The 27,384-nt window shown below is 37.5% G+C and overlaps 1 protein-coding gene across 6 annotated transcripts in view; it reads left to right on the top strand.

The window, feature by feature from the left end:
- UIMC1 (ubiquitin interaction motif containing 1) overlaps positions 1-27,384 on the top strand; it is a 156,663-nt gene that overhangs the window by 64,630 nt on the left and 64,649 nt on the right. For 5 of the 6 annotated variants that reach the window (XM_081826396.1, XM_081826400.1, XM_081826395.1 and 2 more), the window contains one exon: positions 12,648-12,732. The exons of the other annotated variant lie outside the window; for it this stretch is intronic. In XM_081826396.1, the coding sequence (XP_081682522.1) occupies positions 12,648-12,732 (85 nt within the window). Of the gene's footprint in view, positions 1-12,647; positions 12,733-27,384 lie in introns of those variants that run through there. 6 annotated transcript variants of the gene reach the window in all.

Raw genomic sequence — 27,384 nt, 5'->3', positions numbered from 1 at the left:
CTGGCCTCTCAGTTCCTTGACCTTTTGTCTATCAGCTCCCGTGGATCATACCATCTCAGCCTTTCTCAAGTGGGGTTCTGAGAGAGAAGTAGGCCTAATGCCCAAGACAGCCATTGTATGTAATGAATTAACCTCTGTCCTTTGCCTCTCGAATGGTACCAGTTATGTACCATCCTTGGGAGAAGTAAGAAACTGCCAGTTCATTATCTGTGGTCTCCAGTTCCAGTGAAGAATCCTGGTTCCTCAACCCTGGTTCTGGTTCAGCCTTTCAATAATAATTATGCCACTTCCAAGATCTCATTTTCAGATGTCCCATTCTCTGATCATTACCCCCTATCTTTTCCAACTCACTCCCTCTAATATCCTAACTCCAGTAATCCTTCAGGCCCACTGGGATGTCTCATTCTAGACTATCACCTTTTCATTGTCCATTACCCTGTCATGGCCTTACTTCTTACCTAACTTAGATTTCACTGTTATCATATTAACAATTCCCTTGAATATTCTCTCAACTCATTTCTAATTTCTATTGTTCTCCCTGGCAAAACCCAATTTTGGTTAGATCCAACCTTCTACCTATTTATTACATGTCCACAAGCAGCACAACAATGCTTACTGGGCTCACAGTATATTTAAGACCACAGACCTCAAGTGGCCCCTCAGTACTGCCCAGCAATCATCATATGTTTCCATGGTCAGTTTATTGTACTCTCCCAGAGACTATTTTATTTCTCCTTTGCTATCCTTAAACTTCCAGTATCCATTCTGACTCTGGAGTCACCATTTTGTTTTGATATAACTTTATTGAGATATGATTCACATATTACATAATTCACTAACTTAAAGTGTAATTCAGTGGTTTTTAGTATATTCATAGTTGTGCAGCTATCACCACTGTCAATGTTATAGTATTTTCAATAGCTGAAAAAGAAACCTGTTCCCATTAGCAGTCACTCTCCATTTCCCTGCTAACCTCCAGCTCTAGGCAAACCACTGATCTACTTCTGTCTCTATGGGTTTGCCCATTCTGGGCATGTCATATAAATGGAATCATACCATGTTTGGTCTTTTGTGATTCTTTCTCTTAAATGTTTTAAAGTTCACCCATGTTATAGCATGTGTCAGTATTTCATTCCTTTTTTTTTTTTTTTTTAAACAGCAGCTACACCATTTTACACTTCCACCATAATATACTAGGATTCCAATTTCTCTACATCCTTGGCAACACTTGTTATTTTCTATGGTTTTTTTTTTTTTTAAGATTTTATTTATTAAAAAAAAAAAAGATTTTATTTATTAGACAGAGAGAGAGTGCACGCAGAAACAGGGGGAGCGGCCCGGAGAGGGAGAAACAGGCTCCCTGCTGAGCAAAGAGCCCTATCGATACGTGGGGTTTGATCCCAGGATCCTGGGATCATGACCTGAACCGAAAGCAGATGCCTAACCCAGGCGCCCCATGTTTTAAAACAAATAATTATTATAGGGATACCTGGCTGCCTCATTCGGTGGAGCATGCAACTCTTGATCTTGGGGTTGTGAGTTTGAACCCCAAGTTTGGTGTAGAGATTACTTAAAAATAAAATTTTTATTATTTATTTATTTATTTATTTATTTATTTATTTATTTTAAAGATTTTATTTATTTATTTGACAGAGACAGACACAGTGAGAGAGGGAACACAAGCAGTGGGAGTGAGAGAGGGAGAAGCAGGCTTCCCGCGGAGCATGGAGCCCGATGTGGGGCTCGATCCCAGGACCCTGGGATCATGACCTGAGCAGAAGGCAGATGCTTAATGACTGAGCCACCCAGGCACCCCTATTTTTTATTTATTTTTTAAAAAAGATTTTACTTATTTATTTGACAGAGACACAGCGAGAGAGGGAACATAATCAGGGATAGTGGGAGAGGGAGAAGCAGGCTTCCTGCGGAACAGAGAGCCAGATGCGGGGCTCGATCCCAGGACCCTGGGATCATGACCTGAGCCAAAGGCAGATGCTTAACAACTGAGCCCCCCAGGTGCCCCAAAAATAAAATCTTTAAAAGAAGTTATTATAGCCACCCTATTGAGTATGTAGTGGTTTTGATTTGCATTTTTCTAATGTCTAATGATCTGGATCATCTTTTTATGTGCTTGTTCCACTTTTGTATATCACCTTTGGAAAAGTGTCCTAAGTTCTTTGCCCATTTATTAATTGTAAGTCTTTTTGTTGTTGGATTGTAAGTGTTCTTTTTCTTTCGTGCTTATTAACTCCTTATCATTATATAATCTGCAGATTTTTTTTCCCATTCTTTGAGTTGTCTTTTTCATTCTGTTGATGGTATTCTTTGATGAACAAAAGTTTTAAAGTTTGATGAAGTCCAGTTTATTTCTTTTGCTTTGTTTTTTGTACTTTTGATCTTATCGAAGACTCTCTTGTCAAATGCAGTCATGATGATTGATCTTTAAGTATTTTGTAGTTTTTTGCTTTTACATTAAGTCTTTGATCCATTTTGAGCTAATTTTTATATGTGGTATGGAGATGGACGTATGTGTATATGTGCATGCATGTGTGCATGGTGTTACATAACATAACATAAAATTTACCATTTTAACCATTTATGGGTGCACAGTGGTGTTAGATATATTCACATTGTTGGTTAGTTGTAGGAGTTCTTTCTTTTTTTAAAAAGACTTTATTTGCGAGAGAGAGCACGTGCCTGCATGAGCATGAGTAGGTGGAGGGAGAAGGGGAGGGGCAGAGGCAGAGAGGGACAAGCAGACTCCCTGCTGAGTAGGGAGCCTGACACTGGGCTTGATCCCAAGACCCTGGGATCATGACCTGAGCCGAAGGCAGATGCTTAACCAACTGAGCCACCCAGGCACCCAGTTGTAGGATTTCTTTATATATTATGGGTATTAATCCCTCATCAGATACATGATTTGCACATATTTTCTCCCATTATGCAGGTTGCTTTTTTTTACTGTTAATAGTGTCCTTGATGCACAGTAGTTTCAAATTTTGTTATAGTCCAATTTATCTATTTTTTCTTCTGTTGCTTGTGCTTTTGGTGTCATATCCAAGAAATCATTTCCAAATCCAGTGTCATAAGGATTTCCCCCCTGTGTTTTCTTCTGAGAGTTTTAAAATTATAGCTTTTACATTTTGATCTTCGATCCACTTTGTGTTAGCTTTTGTATATCATATAAAATAGGGGTCCAGCTTTCTTCATTTCCATGTGGATATGCAGTTTTCCTGGCATCATATGTTGATGTTTTAATGTATGTCTTTATATTTTGATTGGGTTTTGTGTACAGCACACAGTTTGGTTTATTGTTACACAAACTGTCATTTTTTTTTTCTTAAATTGGTGTGGTTAGAACCATTAATATTTAATAAGGTTATTGAGGTACTTTAATATTTACTATCTTTCAAAAAAATTACTATCTTTCAGATTTTTTTTTGCATTGATTTTTAGTTTTCCCCCCATTCTTGTTAATTTAATTTTTGCTTATGTAGAATGTGGCTCTATTGAAAAAGTCAAAAAGTTAATTCTGTAGAAAAAGGTATACTTAAATTATATTGCTTCTCTGTCCTGTACTGCCTATTCCACATCCCTCATCCCTGTTGGTAATCAGTTTTATTTCTTGTTTATTCTTGTTGATGTTGCTTTAAAGGAAAATTGAACCAACACATGTTTTCTTAATTCTGCTTTTTTATGTGAAATGTAGTATGCCAATTTGCATTTTATTCTTTTCTCCAAACAGTATATCCTGTAAGTTATTTTTTTCATCCTCTCATTTACTATCTTACATTTCTCCAGTGACCATCATTAAATTATTACTTGAATCTGTTTTCCTTTGGAGATGTAGTAATTCATTTTTCTTTTTTGAGATGCTTTTGTCTGTCTGCAGTTTCTTTCCTGAGTTTTACCAACTTTGATTTCATTTATTCTTTTTTTTGGTCTGTTTATGGCTTAAGTTATTTTTTTAATTTTTATTTTTTTAAAGATTTTATTTATTTGTCAGAGAGCGAGAGAGGAGAGAGCACAAGTAGGGGGAGTGGCAGGAGAGGGAGAAGCAGGCTCCCTGCTCAGCAGGAGCCCTATGCGGGACTCGATCTCAGGACCTTGGGATCATGACCTGAGCCGAAGGCAGACGCTTAACTGACTGAGCCACCCAGGGGTCCTTATGGCTTAAGTTTTTAGTTTCTAAGTTTTTCTTAATCTCTGGATGCTTCTTTGTAATCTGTTGGAATGTTGCATTGATTTTCTTTTCTATGGTGGTGTTTGGGGCTGGGATAATGTTCATAGCTGAAATGTTTTTATTTGCCTTTTTGTTTACAGTTGCTTAGTTTGGAATTTCTTTTTTTTTACTTCTATCATTTACTGAGTATATGTCCTAGTTTAATAGCTCTCCTTTTGTCTCTTTAGTGAAGTACAGTTTCTTTTATGGATTATACTGTTCATGTTAGTGGGCTGTTAGGGTGGGGAGGATAGATTGACATGTCTGTTTTTTTTTGTTTCGTTTTGTTTTCCCTTTAGGAGCCTTCATTTTTGTTTCTCCGTTCTTCCTTTCCTTCTGTGAACCTGAAGGGCACCACTTCTTGTGTTTACCTCCCTCTCTTCTAATAACACTGCAACTCTGTGGTTGCCACTTTTGGCTCCTCTCACTTTTAAGCACTTTATTGTAGCTAATTATGTGAAGTACCACATCTTGGACCTGTGCTTAGTGTTTAGCCTTAGTGTTGGACTTTCTAATCATCAGGGTGATTTTGTCTGTGCTTTAAATTTTTTGCTCTCTTTTTCATCGAGGCTCTTAAGTGTCCCCTTCCTCTGTTCTGTGTACACACAGACTTGCAGCAGCAGTGGGAATTCTGTTGGAATTTGTTTTTTTTGTTGTTTTGTTTATTGCTTGCTGGTTTGTCCTGTCTCATGCTGAAGACATTAGTCATAGATGGCGTTTTTTTCTCACCTTTGTAGTCTTGTTGTTTTCCTGGAGGATTTGTGGAGAGATTCAGATTTAGGCTTTTACCATTATCTTTTAGATCTTTCATTTTCAGCCATTCTGGATCACTTTATTATAGTTGAGTCTTTTGTATAATAACCTTGAGTTGCATCTTGTTAGATGGTCTTATATTCACTATGTATATATTTTTGTTTTTTTTGCTTTTTTGGCTCTTTGTTTTGGCATATCTTTTGGTACTTAGGAAGGTATTTTTTTGTTCTAGACATTAACTTTATATTAGTGCCTTTTATAATTTCTTTCTCTTTTTCTTATTTATAGTGTTTCATAATCTGTTTTGCAATTGTAAATTGTATCCTTTGACTTTCACTTACAGCCCAGTAGTAGTAGTTAGTGAACTTGCTCTACTTTCCAGTTCTATCTCTTCTCATTTTTTAGTTGCATAATTTCTACATTATTAAAATATGTATTTATCTTTTTCTTATATTCTCATCTCTACTTTTGTTTTAGTCTTCGGTCTAAAATTAGAAATACTAAATATTCACTATCAGTTCTTTTGCCAAAGTTTCTCTAATAATTTTTTAGTTTAATGGTGCTTATTATTTATTAGAATCATCAGGAAGACCTTGTAAGCAGTATTTCCTGAGTTCTTACACATTTGACACTGTTTTTCTGTTGTTTTGATATCTGAAAGACTCCTTGATGGTGTCCAAAATTCTTGCTTAAAATTCTACCCCCCCCAACAAGTTTCTTTAAAATGCTGCTTTTGTGGCTTTTGTTTGTTTGTTTGTTTTTGCTTTAGTATGTTACATTGGAAAAGTCTAATTTTCCTTTTTCTGTAAGTGATTAGGTCTTTTTGTTAGTCTGAATGCTTTAAGAATGTTCTTTATCTTTAAGGTGCAGTAGGTGTAATAGTATAGGTCTGAAAAATAATTGTTCAGGGTCCATTTTCCCAGATAAATGGTACTTTCAGTATATAGATTCAGGTCTTTTTTTTGGGGTGAACTTTCCTCTGATTATAGTTTTTTTTTTAAATTAAAGATTTTATTATTTATTTTAGAGAGAGAGTGAGAGAGAATGAGAGCCTGAGCAAGGGGAGGGGCAGAAAGGGAGAGAGAGGGACAAGCATAGTACATGCTGAGTGTGGAGCCCCATATGGAGTGGGGCTCTATATCATGACCTTGAGATCATGACCTGAGCCAAAATCAAGAGTTGGATGCTTAACCTTAACCGACTGAGCCACCCAGGCGCCGCTTTGATTATAGTTTTAATGTTAGTTTGTTTTACTGTTTTGTTTTCTTCTTCAGAGTTTCCAGTTATACATTTATTGGATCATCTTTGCCTGTATTCTGTTTCAGCCACTTTCAGATCATTTTTATTCCTTTCTGTATTTCATTTTTTGTTGTGTTGAATTTTTTTTTTTTTACTTCAGTACCCTTATTAAATTTTGAGGCAAGGTATGGTTGGTGTTTTTGATTCTCTTTATTCTGTAGAACTGTTAATTTACCCAGTTTTTCTTTTCTTTCACTACCCAGTGGCCACAGGGTGTCTCTTCTCTGTTTACCTACTTCTTCTCTTCTCCTCTATGAATGATGTCTCCTTGGGATTGATATAAATTTAGTGGATATTCCCTATTAATATTAGGATGGGACTCTCTCTTTCTTGGGGTGATTCTGCCTGTTCAAAATTGATGTTTATTTCTTGCTTGCAAGTAATTTGAAATTTGGAGGTATGCTGAAAATGCAGGTTACATAAATTTTGTTTTATTTATCTCTTTTTGGAGGGGTTGTATAGAAAATATGGAAATGTCTTAGCCTTACTATTTTACATCTTGATTTACTTTAATCACTTATCTTGGAAATATTTTTATATGAATATTTATAAATGTGTACAGTTTTTTTTTTGAGAGAGAATGCATGTGAGGGTGGGGAGAGGCAGAGGAGAGGGAGAGAGTCTTAAGCAGGTTCCTTGCTCAGCACGGAGCCCATTGCCGGGCTTGATCTCATGACCCTGAGATCATGACCTGAGCCGATATCAAGAGTCAGCTGATGCTTCTCCCTCTCACTCTGCTGCTCCTTCTGCTTCTGGTCCCTTGCTTGTTCTCTCTCTCTCAAATAAAATAAAATAAAATCTTAAAAAAAAAAAAAAAAGAATCAGCTGCTTAACTGACTGGACCACTCAGGTGCCCCAAAAGTCATTCTTTTAGATGGAAGCATGGTATTCTGAATGGACCATAATATATTTTACTGTGTCGTTATTCATGATCATTTAAGTCCATGCACTTCACATAATCTGTGATGTAAGACTAGTTGCTTCTTAAAATTTTCAGTCTGTTGGGATGCCTGGGTGGCTCAGTTGGTTGGGTGTCCAACTCTGGATTTCAGCTCAGGTCATGATCTCAGGGTGGTGAGATTGAGCCCTGTGTTGCGCTCTGCGCTCAGTGGGGAGTCTGCTTGAGATTCTCTCTCTCTCTCTCCCTCTGCCCCTCCCTCTACTCCTCTCTCTCTCTTTTTTAAAATTTTTTTTTAAAAGATTTTATTTATTTATTTGACAGAGAGAGACAAAGCAAGAGAAGGAACACAAGCAGGGGGAGAGGTAGAAGGAGAAGCAGGCTTCCCGCTGAGCAGGGAGCCTGATGCAGTGCTCGATCCCAGGACTCTGGGATCATGACCTGAGCCAAAGGCAGATGCTTAATGACTGAGCCACCCAGGCACCCCTCTCTTTTCACTCTCTCAATAATAAATAAAATCTTTAAAAAAATTTCCAGTCTGTCACAGACTGATACATTTTAAAATACAATAAAAAAGGATTACTAGAAAACGAAATTTAAAAATATAGAATATGAGCCTATATCTTTCATTGTTATATACAACGAACATAAGGTTTCATTTCAGCAAATATAATCAGAACAGATGTAACAGGAAAACAGAAAAAAAACCCAAAAATGGTACATGTTCCTTGGAATTGTGTTTATAAGCAATTTAATATAGAGAATGTCTGTTTTACTGATAGATTTTTCTTTCCACAATTGTTTTTTTTTTAAATGTTTTTAAGATTTTATTTATTTGACAGAGACACAGCGAGAGAGGGAACAAGCAGGGGGAGTGGGAGAGAGAGAAGCAGGCTTCCCACAGAGCAGGGAGCCTGATGCAGGGCTCGATCCCAGGATCCCGGGACCTGAGCCGAAGGCAGACACTCAACAACTGAGCCACCCAGGCACCCTCTTTCCACAATTGTAACTAAACAAAGTTATGTGTGAAATAGCGAACTCTGTATTAAACATCTGTACACATTCTTTCAGTGAATACTGTGTATATCAATATTTAAAGTTCTTATTTTGACAGATGAGCTTTCTTATTGTTTAACAACTTACTATTCTAGTTTGGGTTGAGGATGATGCTAATGTCACAGGGAATATTGTATATCTAAAGCCTGTGTTTTTATTTTATTTCATTTTTATTTTTTTTAAAGATTTTATTTATTTATGTGACAGAGAGAGAGATAGTGAGAGCAGGAACACAAGGAAGGGGAGTGGGAGAGGGAGAAGCAGGCCCCCGAGCAGGGAGCCTGATGTGGGGTTCGATCCCAGGACCCTGGGATCATGACCTGAGCTGAAGGCAGACGCTAAACGACTGAGCCACCTAGGTGCCCCAAGCCTATGTTTTTAAAAAGATAAAATTCAGTGTGAAGAAATCAGTTTTATGTTAAGGAAGGGAAGAAGAATTTTAAAACAGTTTCAGTAAGATTGTAGTATTTTTAATTTTCAAAATGGGCTAGAAAATTCTATATTTCAAAAATCCTCTTTGATCCTCTGTTCCAGCAATTTTGTTCTGAAAAGTCATAAATTTCAGGTACCTTATTATTATTATTATTATTTTTAAATTCAGTTTAGTTAACATATAGTATTATATTAGTTTCAGGTATACCATATAGTGATTCAGCAATTTGATACATTACTCAGTGCTCATCATGATACATGTACTCTTAATTTCCTTTACCTATTTCACCCATCCCTTCATCCACTCCCTTTGGTAACCATTGGTTTGTTTTCTATAGTTAAGAGTCTATTTTTGGGTGTGTCTCTTTTTTCTTTGTTTTGTTTCTTAAATTCCACATATGAGTGAAACTGTATGGTATTTGTCTTTCTCTGACTGACGTATTTCACTTAGTATTTTACTCTGGATCTGTCCATGTTGTTGCAAATGGCAAGATTTCATTCTTTTTTATGGCTGAGTAATATTCCATTGTTTATATATACCACATCCTTTTTATCCATTCATCTACTGATGGCCACTTGGGGTGCTTCCATAATTACATTTCAGTTATCTTTTTTTTTTTTTTTTAAAGATTTTATTTATTTATTTGACAGAGACACAGCGAGAGAGGGAACACAAGCAGGGGGAGTGGGAGAGGGAGAAGCAGGATTCCCGCAGAGCAGGGAGCCTGATGCGGGGCTTGATCCCAGGACCCTGGGACCATGACCCGAGCCAAAGGCAGACACTTAATGACTGAGCCACCCAGGCGCCCCCACATTTCAGGTATCTTCTGATGAAAGAAATGGAATTCAGATCCATGAATTTGATCTTTTTTAAAGTAACATAAAGTTCAGAAAGTTCTATTAAATTTGTAAGGTTTTGGATGATAATGTTTTGCAGATGTGAAATATCAAGCTTACCAACTATTTTACTGATGTTTATTAATTGTAGAACATATCACAATCTGTAGAATCTCTGTTCTTCTAATAATCTAACTTTCATTTCTGTCCTTTGATCTTACTTGTCATAGAAATTCTTTCCTTTCATGGAAGCATTAAGTTCATTGAAAATACTGAAGATATCAGAAAAATAAGCAAGTCTTGCTTTTTACTTTATCTACTTTGTCCTAAAAAGTTCTAGAAACATTAAGCATTCATTTTATAGTTTGGAGTTCTCCACAGAACTTTCCCCTTTAGTGAGTCCTGTTATAGCAGGTAATAACAGTTATGATAACATTTACATATCACATAATAAAGAGAATATTCTTGAATTGAATGCATTTGCCTAGCCTTATATAACTTACAGTTTCTACTATGCATGGTATTTAGTTTGGCTGACATTTTTTTTTCAGTAATAGAAACTGCACTGATTAACACTGTGACACAAGCTTCTTAAATCTAGGATGTTTTTCCCATAGTTACTCCTGGCTACTTGAAACTACTTAAAGTTTAAAGTTGAAAAGACTTAAAGTTTAAGTCTTCATGTTTTTGTACAGTTAAAAATTTAGTTAACATTTGTTGACAGTGAAACAAAAAATATTTGTATCATCCAGTTAATCACACATTTCTTAAAATAATTGCCGTGTTGCCAATATCTGTGCATTTATGAAGCTGCAAGGAAAAGAATGTTGTTGGCTTTGTTTTACTAATTGTTCTTCCACATCATGATCTCTTTCCTGAATATGTTGAGCTATGTTGTCATTGAAATATGGTACTCGACCTACCTTCTTTGCCTCATATTCACCCAGCATTTCCAAACAGTTTTGCAGTATTCTCCTAAATTCTCGACAGTTTTATGTAAGACAATCCCTGAGTTTTGATGGCTAGACTACGATTTTTTGAGTTTATGATGGTGTGAAGTGATACACATTCAGGAGAAACTGAACTTCAAATTTTGAATTTTGATCTTTTTATGGGATAGCAGTACATGGTATGATGCTCTTTTGTGATACTGGGCAGTGGCAGTGAGCCACAGTTTCCAGTCAGCCACACAAGCACGAGGGTAAACAACCGGTCCATTTACAGCCATTCTTTACCCATACACGCATTCTGTTTTTCACTTTCAGTACAGTATTCAGTAAATTACATGGGATAGTCAACACTTTATTATAAAAAAGGGCTTGCATTAGATGATTTTGCCCAACTGTAGACCATTGTAAGTGTTCTGAACTTGTTTAAGGTAGGTTAGGCCAAACTATGATGTTTGGTATATTAGGTGTATTAAATGCATCTTCGATTTATAATATTTTCAACTTGTAATGGCTGATTCTTCTGCCAGTGACTAGTCTGCGGTTTTTACCATGGAAGTCCACTTATCATGTGCTTGGATGTTGTGGTAATGTCAAAATGCTGTAAAAGTTTCTAAATGCTTGTTCTCAGTTTCTATGTTTATCTTATTTTTTTAAAGATTTTGTTTGAGAGAGAGAGAGAGTGCAAGTGCGGGGAGTGGCAAAGGGAGAGGAAGAAGCTGGCTCCCCACAGAACAGGGAGCCTGATGCAGGGCTGGATCCCAGGACCCTGGCATCATGACCTGAGCCGAAGGCAGACACTTAACTGATTGAGCCACCCAGATGCCCCTCTGTTTATTTTGTTAGAGCAGTAACAAGCAGTGTGCTCATCTTCACTCATCTGTAGATCATATTTTCAGTAGCACTGATTCAGGTTTTACAATGACAAAACATTCTACTCTGAGCATTATTGTGCAGACATCTTTGTGCTTGTGTGTATCTGTAGAATTATTTCCTAGAAGTGTATTGCTGGACAAAGATTATGTACATTAATGATTTCAGAGGTTATTGCCAATTTGCCCTCTAAACATATTGTATCCATTTTATCCTGTCACTGGTATGTTTCTTCACATAAAATGTTTTGTAAAACATATTATTTTTACTATTAATACAGGTTTTAAAAAAAGTATATAACTATTTTGATTTATGTTGAGCATCTTTCCATATACTTATGAGCCCCTTGTGTATATTTTTCCCTATGGGGTATCTTATCATGCCCTTTGCTTATGGGAGAAGGTTAAATATTGGTCTTTCTATTGATTTGTAAGAGCTCTTTATATATAAAGAAAATTAGCCCTTTCTCTTGATAATTATGTTACATAGTTTTCCCTAGTTCTGTTTCTTTTTAAGTACTGATTTAAAATAGATGGATATGCACTGACTTTAAATATACTATTTTTAAAGAAGATTTATTTATTTATTTGAGAGAGAGAGAAAGAGAGTGTTGGGGGCAGGGGCATAGAGAGAGGGAGAGACAGTCTTAAGCAGACTCCGTCTTAAGCAGACTCCACGCTGAGTGCAGAGCCTGACACGGGGCTCGATCTCACGACCCTGAGAGGATGACCTGAGCTGAAACCAAGAGTCAGATGCTTAACTGACTGTGCCATCCAGGCGCTCCCATAGTTACTCATTTTTTAATTCTTTTTTTTTTTTTTTTAAAGATTTTATTTATTTATTTGCGAGAGAGAGAATGAGAGACAGAGCACAAGAGGGAGGAGGGTCAGAGGGAGAAGCAGACTCCCCGCTGAGCAGGGAGCCCGATGCGGGACTCGATCCAGGGACTCCAGGATCATGACCTGAGCCGAAGGCAGTCGCTTAACCGACTGAGCCACCCAGGCGCCCTCATTTTTTAATTCTTGAATCAAGCTTTCTCTGAACTTGAGTGCATGCTTACTGGTATTATACAGATGGCCAATTTTTACATGAGTGTCCATGTGACAGATAATAATGGCAATATATTATACATTTTAATTTTTATGATTTTTATTCCAGATCCAAATGTTTTCTTTTTTGTACTGTAAAGGGTCTTTTCTGATGTTTTCTGTGAACATTTAAATAGCCACTGATTCTGCAGAGGCTCAGTGATCTCTTAGTTACAGAAGAGGTAGAAAGAGTACTACTTTTAATAGTAGACACCCTGATGGTATTTCTTGTTTTGCAACAGGAACCAAAGGAAGAGAATGGATTGCAGAAAATGAAGACAAAACAGTCGAATAGAACAAAGTGTTTGGCTAAAAGAAAAATTGCACGTATGTTTTTATTTTTGTGTTGAGAATGCTTTGGAAAGTGCAGCATAGAATTGAGACTAATTTCTTCATTAAGAAGAGAGATCTCTGAGTAAGGATGTATGTGCTTCCTATTTGCTTTGGATTCCATTAAAATTTTTAGGATTCACCATTACCTGCAACTTATACAGTTGACTTATTATGGGCAGAGGGTTGAAATTAAAATGTGAACTTCAGAGTTAGGCACACTTGGATTTTGAATCCTTGCTTCAGCCCTTACTATATAGACTTTAGGCAAGTTAGTGCTTTCAGCCTACCTCTGTTTTCTTATCAATAAAATACAGATATAATACTTAGTGGCTGAAATAATGGTACCTGTTATAATGGTACTATTTTCGTCATGTTAAAAAAACAATATTCAACTGAGTAAATTTGAAGATTTAATTGGCTTTATTAAATGATTCATGAATTGGGCAACATTCCATCTAGTAAATAGAGGGGTGCTCCTGAGGAGTTGTCCAAAATGGAAGGTTTTTATAGAAAGGAGGGTGGGACAAGAAAATTATTAGCAAAAAAAAGAGAATTGTTTTAGGCAAGGTCATCTTCCCTTGCTGGGAAGAATAGGGGTCTTATTAGGTGGATTACATCATTTTCCTTTGGGTTGGAGAGTTATGTGATAATCTCATTGGTGCTTAATCAGAAAATTCCTGGTTGACAGGTTAAGACTTTCATTTCTGGGGGAATTTGAAACTTTAGGTATTAAGCCCCAGTTTGGTGACTAGGCCTGGTCCAAGTGATGCTATGTGGACCTGTGGTTTTCCTTTTCACGTTCATTAAAATTATAAGGGAAAAAGTCTTCTGTGTGTCTTTTCTACTCTTAACACTTCACTCTGGTCATCACATGTGTTGGGGGTTTTTCCCCTACACCAAGCAGTTCTCCAGTTTTTAGTCAGACACTGTTATCTCAATTCTGACACTGCCCAGAGATAGTATCAGATCCCACAGGACTATCTTCACTTTTTGAAGGCAACTGCAAGGCCAGGTTGTTACCTGTGCATCTGACTGACTGGCTATACAGAGGTTTACATGACCCCCTCCTTGGGGTTGATTAATTTGTTAGAATGGCTCCCAGAACTCAGGGAAACCATTTATTTACTGGATGATTGGTTTATTATAAAGGATATAACTCAGGAACAAGCAGATGGAAGAGATGTATAGGGCAAGATATGGGGGAAGGGCTGCAGAGCTTGTATGCCCTCTCCAGATGTGTCACTTTTCCAGTATCTCCACTAACCAGGAAACTCTCCAAATCTTGTAGTTTACAGATTTTTATGGAAACCTCATTATGCAGGCACGAGTGATTAAATCACTGGCCATTGGTGATTGATTCAACGTCCAGCTAGCCCCTCTCTCTGTTCCCTCAAGGTTGGGGGACAGGGATGGAAGTTCCAACCCTCTAAACCCACGGTTGGTTCCCTCATCCTTAGGGGCTTTCCAAAAGTAAGTGCATTAACATAACTCACGTATGGTTGAAAGGGGTTTGTTATAAATAGGAAAAGATACCTTTATTGTTCTTTTCCTTTAGGAAATTCTGAGGGATTGAGCTCTGTGCCAGGAAACAAAGATCAAATATGTATTTATTAGTATAAGTCACAATAGGACAAAAATTTTTTGTTGTAGGTTTTGCTTTCTTCTCTCATTTTTACTCAGTTGCGAAGTTATTTAATTATTTCTGGCATTTTAATGTGAAGTGAAGTATTCAAGTGTTTCAGTGAACTTTTCAAAAAATATGGTAACTAGTTGAAATTATTACAAAAGTTGATTGGAGATAAGTAAGGCTTTATTTCACAGTTCATTTGAATTTCACTGATTTAAGGTAGAATTCTTAGCTTTGTAAAATTAATCAAAACAGTTCTTTATTGTGAGATCATTGCATTATGTCTAGAGGTCGCTGTCGCTAGGTTAGATCTGTCAAATGTACTCCAGTTACTTTCAGTATTGAAAATTGTTGATAGGGGCGCCTGGGTGGCTCAGTCGTTAAGCGTTTGCCTTCAGCTCAGGTCATGATCCCAGGGTCCTGGGATCGAGCCCTGCATCGAGCCCTGCATCGGGCTCCCTGCTCCGCAGGAAGCCTGCTTCTCCCTCTCCCACTCCCCCTGCTTATGTTCCCTCTCTTGCTGTGTTCTCTCTCTCTCTCTGTGTCAATAAATAAATAAAATCTTAAAAAAAAAAAAAAAGAAAATTGTTGATAATAGTATTTTTTGAGATGCAGTAATCTTTAGCAGTTGATACTTAAGTTTATGTCATCATTGGTGGACTGTTGATAGTTGGTTATTCTGAGTCTTTACAATCAAATTGGGTTTTATTATTATTTTTTACAAGATTTTATTTATTTATTTGACAGAGAGGGACACAGCGAGGGAGGGAACACAAGCAGGGGGAGTGGGAGAGGGAGAAGCAGGCTTCCCGCTGAGCAGGGAGCCTGATGCGGGGCTCAATCCCAGGACCCTGGGATCATGACCTGAGTCGAAGGCAGACTCCCAACGGCTGAGCCACCCAGGCGCCCCATGGGTTTTACATTTTTTATTTAGTTGTGTCATGCTTTTTTATTTGGTCTGACAACTCTTTTTATCTTTTTCATGTATTCTGACAACTTTTGTCTTTTACAATTACATTTAATGTAACTGTTGATGTTACTGAATTAAAATATACCATTTGAAAGCTGTTCGTTTGTTCCAACTGTTCTTTGTCTTTTTTCTTTTCTGTCCTTTTTTTTGTATTTGTTGACTATTATTTTGATTCCATTTTATTTCTATTATTTATATCTCTTTTAAAACATATTTAGTGGTTGTCCTAGAGTCTTTAGTACACACATTTATTTAATCACAGTCACCTTCAAATAATTTTATATTGTTTCATGTGTAGTATAGACTGTGTAATGGTATGTTCCCAATTTTTGTCTACCCTACTTTATGTTATTTTTGCCATACATTTTAGTTTTGCACTTGTTATAGTACATAATACATTGATGCTATTTTGCTTTACATAGTTAATTATCTTTTCAAGCAATGGAAATAAAAAAGAATTCCATGCTTTATTTTTCCATCTCAAGGACTGTTTATTTCTTTGTGTAGATCCCAGTTTCTCTTGGAAAGCTTCCTTTATCACTTTTGTAATGTAGATAAGTTGCCAATTCTCTGTTTTTATTTCTGAGAAAGTCTTTATTTCTCTCATTTTTATGGTAACTACTTTATTGAGATATAACTCATTTACCATACAATTCATTCATCATACAATACTTTCATTATTTAAAGTATACAGTGGTTTTTAGTATATTAAGTGTTTGTGCAGCTATTGCCACAGTCTAATTCTAGAACATTTTCATCACCCTCAAAAGAAACCCCATATACTTACCATTCACCCAAAGCCTTCATCCCACTCAGCCCTCAGCAACTACTAATTTACTCTCTGTCTCCGTAGATTTGCCTATTCTGGACATTCCATGTAAATGAAATCATATAACATGTATTTTTTGTGACTGGCTTCTTTCTCTTAGCTTAATGTTTTTACATTCCGTGTTTTGGCATCATCAGTACTTCATTCCTTTATCGCTAAGTAATATTCCATTATATTCTGTGCCACATTTTGTTTATTTATTTATCATTTGATGGACATTTAAATTGTTTCTACTCTGGCTATTACAACTAAAGTTGCTGTGAACATTTATATGCAAGTTTTTGTGTGGACATATGTTTTCATTTCTCTTGGGTGTATACCTATGAGTGGAATTCCTGGGCCATATGGCAACTCAGTATTTAATTATTTGAGAAACTTCCAGACTGTTTTCTAAAGTGGCTACCTGTTTTACATTCCTACCACCATTGTATGAGGGTTCCAGTTCCTTCACATCCTTGCCAATACTTATTTTCCCTTTTTTTTTTTTTAATTATAAGCATTCCACTGGGTATGAAATAATATCTGATTGTGGTTTTGATCTACATTTCTCTAATGACTAATGGTGTTGATCATCTTTTTGTGTGCTTATTGGCCATTTGTGTATTTTCTTTGGGGAAAAGTTTATTCATATCCTTTGCCATTAAAATATTTTTAATTATAAAACTCACATAAGACATACTATTTTAGCCATTTAAAAATGTTTTTATCGGGCGCCTGGGTGGCTCAGTTGGTTAAGCGACTGCCTTCGGCTCAGGTCATGATCCTGGAGTCCTGGGATCGAGTCCCACATCGGGCTCCCTGCTCGGCAGGGAGTTTGCTTCTCCCTCTGACCCTCCCCCCTCTCATGCTCTCTCTATCTCATTCTCTCTCTCAAATAAATAAATAAAATCTTTAAAAAAAAATGTTTTTATCATGAAAGGGGTATTGAATTTTGTAATATGTTTTTTCTGTGTCTATTGGAATAATCATTTGGGATTTGTGTTTTACTTTGTTGATTTGGTATGTTAATAGCTTTTCTTATGTTAAACTAACCTTGCATTCCTGGGATAAATTCTACTTTGTCATAGTGTAGAATACTTTTTGTATGTTGCTAGATTTGTTTTGCTGGTATTATGTTGAGGATTTTTGCATCTACATTCATAAGAGATACTGGTCTGTAGTTTTCTGGTCATGTCTTTGTCTGGATTTGGTGGGTTAGGCTAGAATTGGCCTCAGGGATTGAGTTGCATATTGCTCCCTCCTTTAATTTTTGGAAGAGTTGGTATTAATTTTTCTTTAACTGTTTGACAGAATTCACCAGTGAAGCCATCTGGGCCTGGGCCTTTCTTTGTGGATAGGTTTTGATTACTGGTTCAGTCTCTTATCTGTTGTAGTTTTATTCAGATTTGTTTCTTCTTGAGTCAGTTTTGGTAGTTTGTGTCATTTTAGGAATTTGTGTGTTTCATCTAAGTTAGTGAATCAAGTGGCATACAGTTCTTGATAGTATTCGTTATAGCCCTTTTTATTTCTGTAAGATTGTGAGTTATGTCTCCACTGTCATTCCTACTTTTAGTTGTTTGAGTCTTCTTTTTTTTTTTCTTTCCCCTGCTCGGTCTAACTCGTAGTTTGTCAATTTTGTTGTTTTTAAAAACCTAATTTTATCAATTTTCCTGTTTTTCTATTTTCTATTGATTTCTTCTCTATTACTCATTCCTTCCTTCCTTCTGCTTCCTTTAGGTTTAGTTTGCTCTTTTTTTCATGTGTCTTAAGGTGGAAGTTAAGGTTATTGATTCAAAATCTCTTTTTTTTTTTAAGATTTTATTTATTTGTCACAGAATGAGAGAGAGCACAAGCCGGGGAAGTGGCAGGCAGAGGGAGAAGCAGGCTCTCCACTGAGCAGAGAGCCTGATGTAGGACTCCTATCCTAGGACACTGGGATCGTGACCTGAGCCGAAGCCAGACGCTTAACTGACTGAGCCACCCAGGTGCCCCAAGATCTCTCTCTCTTTTTTTAAGATTTTTTTTTTTTTTTATTTGACAGAGAGAGAGACCCGGAGAGCACAAGTGGAGGGAATGGCAGAGAGAGAGGGAGAAGCAGGCTCTGCATTGAGCAGGGAGCCTGATGCGGGGCTTGATCCCAGGACCCTGGTATCATGACCTGAGCCGAAGGCAGATGCGCAACCATCCGAGCCACCCAGGCGCCCCAAGATCTCTCTTTTTTAATATAGGCATTAGACAGCTGTAAATTTCCTTTTAAGTACTGCTTTAGCTGCATCCTGTAAGTTTTGAAGACATATTTTCATTCATCTCAAAGTATTTCCTTTTTCTTTCTTTTTTTAAAATTCAAATTCAATTTAGTTAACGTATACTGTATTATTAGTTTCAGAGGTAGAATTTAGTGATTCATCAGTTGCATATAACACCCAGTGCTCATTACATCAAGTGCCCTCCTTAATGCCCATCACCTAATTACCCCATCCCCCACCTTCCCTCCAGCAAGCCTCAGTTTGTTTCCTATAGTTAAGAGTCTCTATGGTTTTCCTTCCTCTCTGTTTTCATCTTATTTTATTTTCCCTTCCCTTCCCCTGTGTTCATCTGTTTTGTTTCTTAAATTCCACATGTGAGTGAAATCATATGTTATTTGTCTTTCTTTGATTGACTTATTTTGCTTAGCATAATACCCTCTAGTTCCATCCACGTCATTGCAAATGGCAAGATTTCATTTTTTTGATGGCTGTTGTAATATTCCATTGTATATATATACATTACATCTTCTTTATCCATTCATCAGTTGTTGGACATCTGGGCTCTTTCCATGTTCTGGTTATTGTGGACATTGCTGCTATAAACATTGGGATGCATGTGCCCCTTCGAATCACTGTGTTTCTGTTCTTTGGATAAATACCTAATAGTGCAGTTGTTGGGTTGTAGGATAGTTCTATTTTTAACTTTTTGAGGAACCTCATACTGTTTTCCAGAGTGGCTGCACCAGTTTGCATTCCCACTAACAGTGTAAGAGGGTTCCCCTTTCTCTGCATCCTTACCAGCATCTGTTGTTTCCTCTTTTCCTTTTTTTTGATTTTATTTTTAAGTGACTTCTATACCCAATGTAGGGCTCAAATCCACAACCCTGAGATCAAGAGTTGCATACTCTACTGACTGAACCAGCCAGGCGCCCCCAAAGTATTTTCTACTTTCCCTTTTGATTTCTTCTTTGACCCATTGGTTAGTTTAGGGTGTTTTGTTTAATTCCACGTATTTGTCAGTTCTCTGTATTTCTTCTGTGTGTTATTACTAATTTCACTCATTATGGTTGGAAAACATATTTTGTATGTTTTTTAATCCTTTTTTATTTATTGAGGCTTGTTTTATTGCTATCATTTGATCTGTCCTGAAGAATATTTCATATACATTTGAGGAAAATGTGTATTTTCCCAACAAGGGGAGTGTTCTGTAAATATCTGTTTGGCCTGGTTGATTGGAGTGTTATATATGTGTTTGATCTAGTTAGGTTATATTGTTGTTTAAGTTGTCTGTCTCCTTGTTGATGTTCTGCCTAGTTCTCCCTGTTACTGAAAGTGATATATTGAATCACTTTCATTTTTGAAAAATATTTCCCTTGTTTATAGAATTCTGGTTTGATAATTTTTTCTTTCAGCATTTTCAGGCTGTTAACTCCATTGTCTTCTGGCTGCAGAGTTTTTGATGAGAAGATGATGAGAAATCTTACCTTTATTCTTTTGTATGTAACTTGTCTTTATTGGTGACTGCCTTCAATATATTGTATTTTTTAATTACCAGTTTTGATATGATGTTTAGGTGTGAATTATTTTGGGGTGGGGAGAATGGAATATATATATATTTTAATAACCTTTTTGGATCTGTGATTTGTAGTCTTTTATTAACTTTTGAAAATTCCCAATTTTGTTTTATTAAGACCTTTTTTTTTAGTTTTAGGTTCACAGCAAAACTGAGGGGAAGATACAGTGATTTTCCATTTACTCCCTTCATACATGTATAGCTGCCTCCATCAGAGTGGAACATTTGTTACAACTGATGAACATGGATTGACATAGTCACCCCAAGTCCATAGTTTACATTGGGGTTCACTTTTGGTGTTATCCATTCTGTAGCTTTTGACAAATATATAATGACATGAATCTATCATTATGGTATCATACATGTTCACTGTCCTAAAAATCCTTTGTGCCCTCCCTATTCATCCCGTCCCCTGCTAATCTCTTAAAACCACTGGTCTTTTTACTATCTCCATAGTGTTGCCTTTTCCAGAATGTCATATAAGTCGGAATCCTACAGTATGAAGCCTTTTCGCGTTGGATTCTTTCAGTTAATAATATGTGTTTAAGGTTCTTCTGGGTCTTTTCATGTTTTGGTAGATAATTTCTTTTTACCAGTGAATAATATTTCATTGTCTGAATAACATTGTTTATTCACTCACCTACTGAAGGCCGTTTTGATTGCTTCCAAGTTTTAGCAATTAAGAATAAAGCTTCTATGAACATCTGTGTGCATTTGTGTGCATCTCTTAGGTAAATAACCAAAGAGCATGATTGCTGAATTGTATGGTAAGAGTATGTTTAGTTTTGTGAGAAATCGCTAAACTGTCTTCCAAAGTGTCTGTGTCATTTTGCATTCCCATTAGCAATGAATGAGAGTTCCTATTGCTCCATATCCTCACCAGCATTTGGTGTTTTCAATGTTCCAGTATTTGGTCATTCTAATAGGTGTATAGTTAATATCTCATTGTTGTTTTAAGTTGCATTTCCCTGATAACATGATGTGGAATATCTTTTCATAAGCTTATTTGCTATCTGTATATCTTCTCAGTGAAGTATCTGGTAAGGTCTTTGGCTCAGTTTTTGTTTGGTTTGTTTTCTTATTGTTGAGTTTTAAGAGTTTTTTATATATTTTGGATAGCATTCCTTTATCAGGTGTATCTTTTTTTTTTTTTTAAGATTTTATATATTAATTTGACAGAGACAAAGTGAGAAAAGGAACACAAGCAGGGGGAGTGGGAGAGGGAGAAGCAGGCTTCCTGCTGAGCAGGGAGCCTGATGCAGGGCTCGATCCCAGGACCCTGGGATCATGACCTGAGTCGAAGGCAGACACTTAACGGCTGAGCCACCCGGTTGCCCCTATCAGATGTATCTTTTGCAAATACTTTCTCACAGTCTGTGGCTTGTCTTCTCATTCTCTTGATACTATCTTTTGCAGAGCCGGAATTTTTAATTTTAATGAAGTCTGGTTTATCAGTTACTTCTTTCATGGATTATGCCTTTGGTGTTGTGTCTGAAAAGTCATTGCCATACTGAAGTTCATCTAGATTTTCTCTTATGTTATCTTCTAGGAGTTTTATAGATTTGTGTTTAATATTTTGGTCTATGATCCATTTTGAGTTAATTTGGGGAAGGTGTTAGGTCATTGTCTAGGTTCATTTTTTTGGATATGGATATCCAGTTTTTCCAGCAACGTTTGCTGAAAATACTCTGTTTGCTTCATTATATTGCCTTTGTTTCTTTGTCAAAGATCAGGTGACTATATGGGTCTGTTTCTCCAGTCTCTATTCTGTTTCATTGGTCTATTTGGGTTTTTGCTAATATCACATTGTTTTTGATTACTGTAGCTTTATATAGTAAGTTTTGAAGTTGGGTGGCATCAGTCCTCCAACTTTATTCTCCTTAAATGTTATGTTGGCTATTCTGCATCTTTTACTTTCTTCATATAAACTTTAGAATGAGTTTGTTGATGTCTGCAACATAACTTGCTGGGATTTTGATTGGGATTACATTGAATCTGCAGATCAAGTTGGGAAGAACTGACATCCTGACAGTGTTGAGTTTTTCTGTCCATGAATGTGGACCATGTCTTCATTTATTTCTTCTTTGATTTTATTCATCAGAGACTTGTAGTTTTCCTCATATAGATCTTATACATTATTTTGTTAGATGTATACCTAAATTATAAGTATTTCATTTTAGGGATGCTCATGTAAATGGTATTTTGTTGTAAATTTCAAATTAATTTGTTCATTGCTGGTATATGGGAATGTGATTAACTTTTGTATATTAACCTTGTATCCTATAACCTTTCTATAATTGCTTATTAGTTCCAGGAGTTTTTTTTATCAGTTCTTTTGGATATCCTACATAGATGATCATGTTATCTGTGAACAAAGACAGTTTTATTTCTTCCCATCTGTATATATTTCCTTTTCTTGTTATTGCATTAGTTGGTATGTCCACTATGATGTTGATAAGGAAAGGTGAGAGTTGACATCCTTGCCTTTTTCTTGTTCGTAGGGGAAGAGCTTTGAGTTTTTTTTTTTTTAAGATTTTATTTATTTGCGAGAGAGAGAATGAGAGGCAGAGAACATGAGAGGGAGGAGGGTCAGAGGGAGAAGCAGACTCCCTGCTGAGCAGGGAGCCTGATGTGGGACTTGATCCCGGGACTCCAGGATCATGACCTGAGCCGAAGGCAGTCGCTTAACCAACTGAGCCACCCAGGCGCCCTTTTCTTTTTTTTAATTTTTTTTTTTTTTAAGATTTTATTTATTTGCGAGAGAGAGAATGAGAGACAGAGAACATGAGAGGGAGGAGAGAGCTTTGAGTTCTTACCATTAAGCCTGATTTTAGTTGTATGTTTTTTGTAGATATTTTTTTTAATCAGGTTGAGGAAGTTTCCCTCTATTCCTAGTTTATTGAGAGTTTTTATCATGAATGGTGTTTGATTTTGCCCAGTGCTTTTTCTGCACCTATTGCTATGATCATGTGATTTTTCTTTTTTATCCTGTTGATATGTTGGATAACATTCACTTTTGAATGTTAAACCAGCAATGCCTATCTGGGATAAATCCAACTTGGTCCTGGTGTATAATTCTTTTTATGCATCGTTGGATTTGATTTACTAATATTTTGTTAAGAATTTTTGCATCTGGGACGCCTGGGTGGCTCAGTTGGTTAAGTGTCTGCCTTCAGCTCAGGTCGTGACCCCAGGGTCCTGGGATCGAGTCTGACATTGGGCTCCTTGTTCGGTGGGGAGCCTGCTTCTCCCTCTGCCTGCCGTTTCCCCTGCTTCTGCTCTCTCTCTCTCTCTGACAAATAAATAAATAAAATCTTTTTTTAAAAAAAATAATTTTTGCATCTGTGCTCATGAGAGAGATTGGTCTATAGTTTCCTTGTAATAATTTAGTCTAACTTCGGTGTTAGGGTTAATGATGGTCTTATAGATTGAGTTAGGAAGTATGGCCTCTGTTTCTATCCTCTGAAACAGATTATAGAGAATTTGTATTATTTCTTACTTAAATGTTAAGTAGAATTCACCAGTGAGCCCATCTGGGCCTGATGCTTTCTATTTTTGGAAGGTTATTAATTATGGGTTCTATTTTTTTTAAGTAGATATAAAGCTATTCAGATTGTCTATTTCTTACGTCAGTTTGGGCAGTTTTTGTCTTTCAAGGAATTGGTCCATTTCATCTAGGTTATCAGATTTGTGAGTATAGAGTTGTTTGTAGTTTGTAGTATTCCTTACCTGTTTTTTAAAATGTCCACAAGATGTATGGTGATGTCCCCTTTCATTTCTGATATTAGTAATTTGTATCCTCTCTCTTAGCCTGACTAGAAGCATATCAATTTTATTGATCTTTCCAAAGAACCAGCTATTGGTTTGTTTCATCTTGTCTGTTGATTTCTTTTTTCTTTTCTTTTCTTTTTTTGAGAGAGAGAGAGAGAATGAGCTGGAGGAGGGGGGTAGGGAGAGAGGGAAAAGCAGACTCTCCGCTGAGCAGGGAAGCCAACATGGGGCTCAATCCCAGGACCTTGAGATCATAACCTGAGCCGAAGGCAGTCACTTAACCAACTGAGCCACCCAGGCACCCCTTGTCTGTTGATTTCTTGTTTTCATTTCATTGATGTCTGTTGTAATTGTTATTTCTTTTTTTCTACTTACTTTGGATATAATTTTTTTTCTAGTTCCCTAAGGTGGAAATGTAGATGATTGATTTTAGGTCTGCTTCTACCTAATATATGCATTCAGTGCTAAAAATTTCCCTCTCAGCACTGCATTTGCTGTTTCCCACAAATTTTGATAAGTTGTGTTTTTATTTTTTCTCTTGCGATTTCTTTGACCCATGTGTTATTAGAAGTGTGTTGTTTAATCTCCGTGAGTTTTTGGATTTTCCAGTTATCTTTTTTTTTTTTTTTAAGATTTTATTTATTTATTTGACGAGAGAGAGATAGCTAGAGCAGGAACACAAGCAGGGGGAGTGGGAGAGGGAGAGGCAGGCTTCCTGCCGAGCAGGGAGCCCGATGTGGGACTCGATCCCAGGACCCCAGCATCATGACCTGAGCCGAAGGCAGACGCCCAACGACTGAGCCACCCAGGTGCCCCTAGTTATCTTTTTGATATTGATTTCTAGTTTACTTTCATTGTGGTCTGAGAGCAGACATTGACTGATTTTTATTTAAATTTGTTAAGGTGTGTTTTATGGCCCAGAATGTGGTCCGTCCTGGTGAATGTTTTATGTGAGCTTGTTATTGGTTGGAGTAACCAAAGATATCAGTTACATCCATTTGATTGATGGTGTTAAGTTCAATTATACCTTACTGCTTTTCTGCCTGCTGGGTCGTTCCACTTCTAATAGAGGGATGTTGGAAGTTGTTTGTTTTTGTTTTTTTTTTAAGATTTTATTTATTTGACAGAGATAGAGATAGACACAGCGAGAGAGGGAACACAAGCAGGGGGAGTGGGAGAGGGAGAAGCAGGCTTCCCCGCTGAGCAGGGAGCCCGATGCGGGGCTCCGTCCCAGGACCCCGAGATCATGACCTGAGCCGAAGGCAGCCACCCAACGACTAAGCCACCCAGGCGCCCCAAAGTTTTTTAAATTTGGTAGTGGATTCATGTATTTCTCCTTACAGTTCTATCAGTTTTTGCCTCACATAATGACACTGTTGTTAGGCATTTACATGTTAAGGATTGCTATGTCTTCTTGGAGAATTGACCTCTTTATCATTATGTAATGCCCTTCTTTATACCTAATAACTTTCCTTACTCTGAAGTCTGCTCTGTATGAAATTACTCTTTTCGGGCGCCTGGGTGGCTCAGTCGTTAAGCGTCTGCCTTCGGCTCAGGTCGTGATCCCGGGGTCCTGGGATCGAGTTCCGCATCGGGCTCCCTGCTCTGCGGGGAGCCTGCTTCTCCCTCTCCCACTCCCCCTGCTTGTGTTCCCTCTCTCGCTGTGTCTCTCTCTGTCAAATAAATAAATAAAATCTTTAAAAAAAAAAAAAAATTACTCTTTTCTATTTTTCTTTTAAATATTTGTTTTTATTTAAGAGAGAGAACACATGCCCGCGCATGAGTGCGTATGAGTGCAGAAGGAGCAGATGGAGAGGGAGAGAGAATCTCAAGTGGACTCCCTGCTGAGCATGGAGCCCAACTTGGGGCTCCATCTCATAACCCTGAGATGATGACCTGAGCTGAAATCAAGGGTTGGATGCTTAACTGACTGAGCTACCCAGGCGTCCCTCTCCTAATTTCTTTTGATTAGTGTTATTATGATATATTTGTCCATTTACTTTTTTTTCATTTATGGTCTTTATTATGATTTTTAAGGGGATTTATTTTAGAGAGAGAGTGCAAGTGGGGGGAGGGGCAGGAGAGGGAGAGAATCTCAGACTCCCTGCTGAGTGCAGAGCCGGATGTGGGGCTGGATCCCAGGCCCTGAGATCATGACCTGAGTTGAAGTCAAGAGTTGGATGCTTAACTGACTGAGGCACCCAGGCGCCCCGTGGTCTTTATTATGTTGAGGTATTTTCCCTTTAAACCCACTCTGATGTGAGTTTTTATCATGAACAGATGTTGAATTTTGTCAAGTGCTTTTTTTGCATCTTTTGAGATATGATTTTTATCCTTGATTTTGTTGTTTGTTTTGTTTATTGAAATATAATTAACATACAATGTTCTGTTAGTTTTAGGTGTACAACATATTGATTCAACAATTTTTTTTACGATTTTTATTTATTTATTTGACAGAGAGAGAGCAGGAACACAAGCAGGGGGAGTGGGAGAGGGAGAAGCCAGGCTCTCCGCTAAGCAGGGAGCCTGATGCAGCGCTCAATCCCAGGACCCTGGGATCATGATCTGAGCCGAAGGCAGTCGCTTAACTGACTGAGCCACCCAGGCGCCCCTCAACAATTTTTTTTTTTTGATTCAACAATTCTTTACATTGTGCTTAGCACAGTAAGTGCAGTCACCATCTGTTACTGTACAACATTATTATAATATTACTGACTATATTCCCTATGCTATACCACCTATTTACTTTAAATCTATAGTTGTCTTTTTATTTATTTATTTATTTATTTATTTATTTATTTATTTATTAAAGATTTTATTTATTTATTTGACAGAGAGAGACACAGTGAGAGCAGGATCACAAGCAGGGGGAGAGGGAGAGGGAGAAACAGGCTTCCCGCGGAGCAGGGAGCCCGATGCGGGGCTCGATCCCAGGACCCTGGGATCATGACCTGAGCTGAAGGCAGACGCTTAACGACTGAGCCACGCAGGCGCCCCTATTTGTTTATTTATTTGAGAGAGAGAGCGAGCGAGCATGAGCGGGGTATGAGGGAAGAGCAGAGGGAGCCAGAGAAGCAGACTCTCCCCGCTGAGTGGGGAGCCCGATATGGGCTCGATTCCAGGATCCCGAGATCATGACCTGAGCTGAAGGCAGGTGCTTAACCGACTGGGCCACCCAGGTGCCCCTGTAGTTGTCTTTATATTTAAAGTGGGTTTCTGGGGCACCTGGCTGGCTCAGTCAGTGGAGCTTCTAACTCTTTATTTATTTATTTTTTTTGAAGATTTTATTTATTTATTTGACAGAGAGGGACAGCAAGAGAGGGAACACAAGCAGGGGGAGTGGGAGAGGGAGAAGCAGGCTTCCTGCTGAGCAGGGAGCCTGATGCGGGGCTCTGTCCCAGGACCCTGGGATCATGACCTGAGCCGAAGGCAGATGCTTAATGACTGAGCCACGCAGGCGCCCGGTGTTGTTTTTTGATCCACTCTGAGAATCTCTTTTAATTTGTGCATTTAATCCATTGGCATTCAAGGTGATTATTAATATAGTTGGATTAACATCTGCCTTATTTGTTACTGTTTTCTGTTTTTGCCCTTCTTCATTCCCATTTTTGTCTTCTCTTTTTCTGCATTTTGTGGTTTTAATTGAGCATC

This window comes from Leptonychotes weddellii, chromosome 7 (assembly GCF_054177405.1).
Source record: "Leptonychotes weddellii isolate Sample4059 chromosome 7, ASM5417740v2, whole genome shotgun sequence".
NCBI classification, from domain to species: Eukaryota; Metazoa; Chordata; class Mammalia; order Carnivora; family Phocidae; genus Leptonychotes; species Leptonychotes weddellii.
The sequence above is the reverse complement of the archived record's forward strand: the minus strand, read 5'-3'. Positions and strand labels throughout refer to the sequence as shown.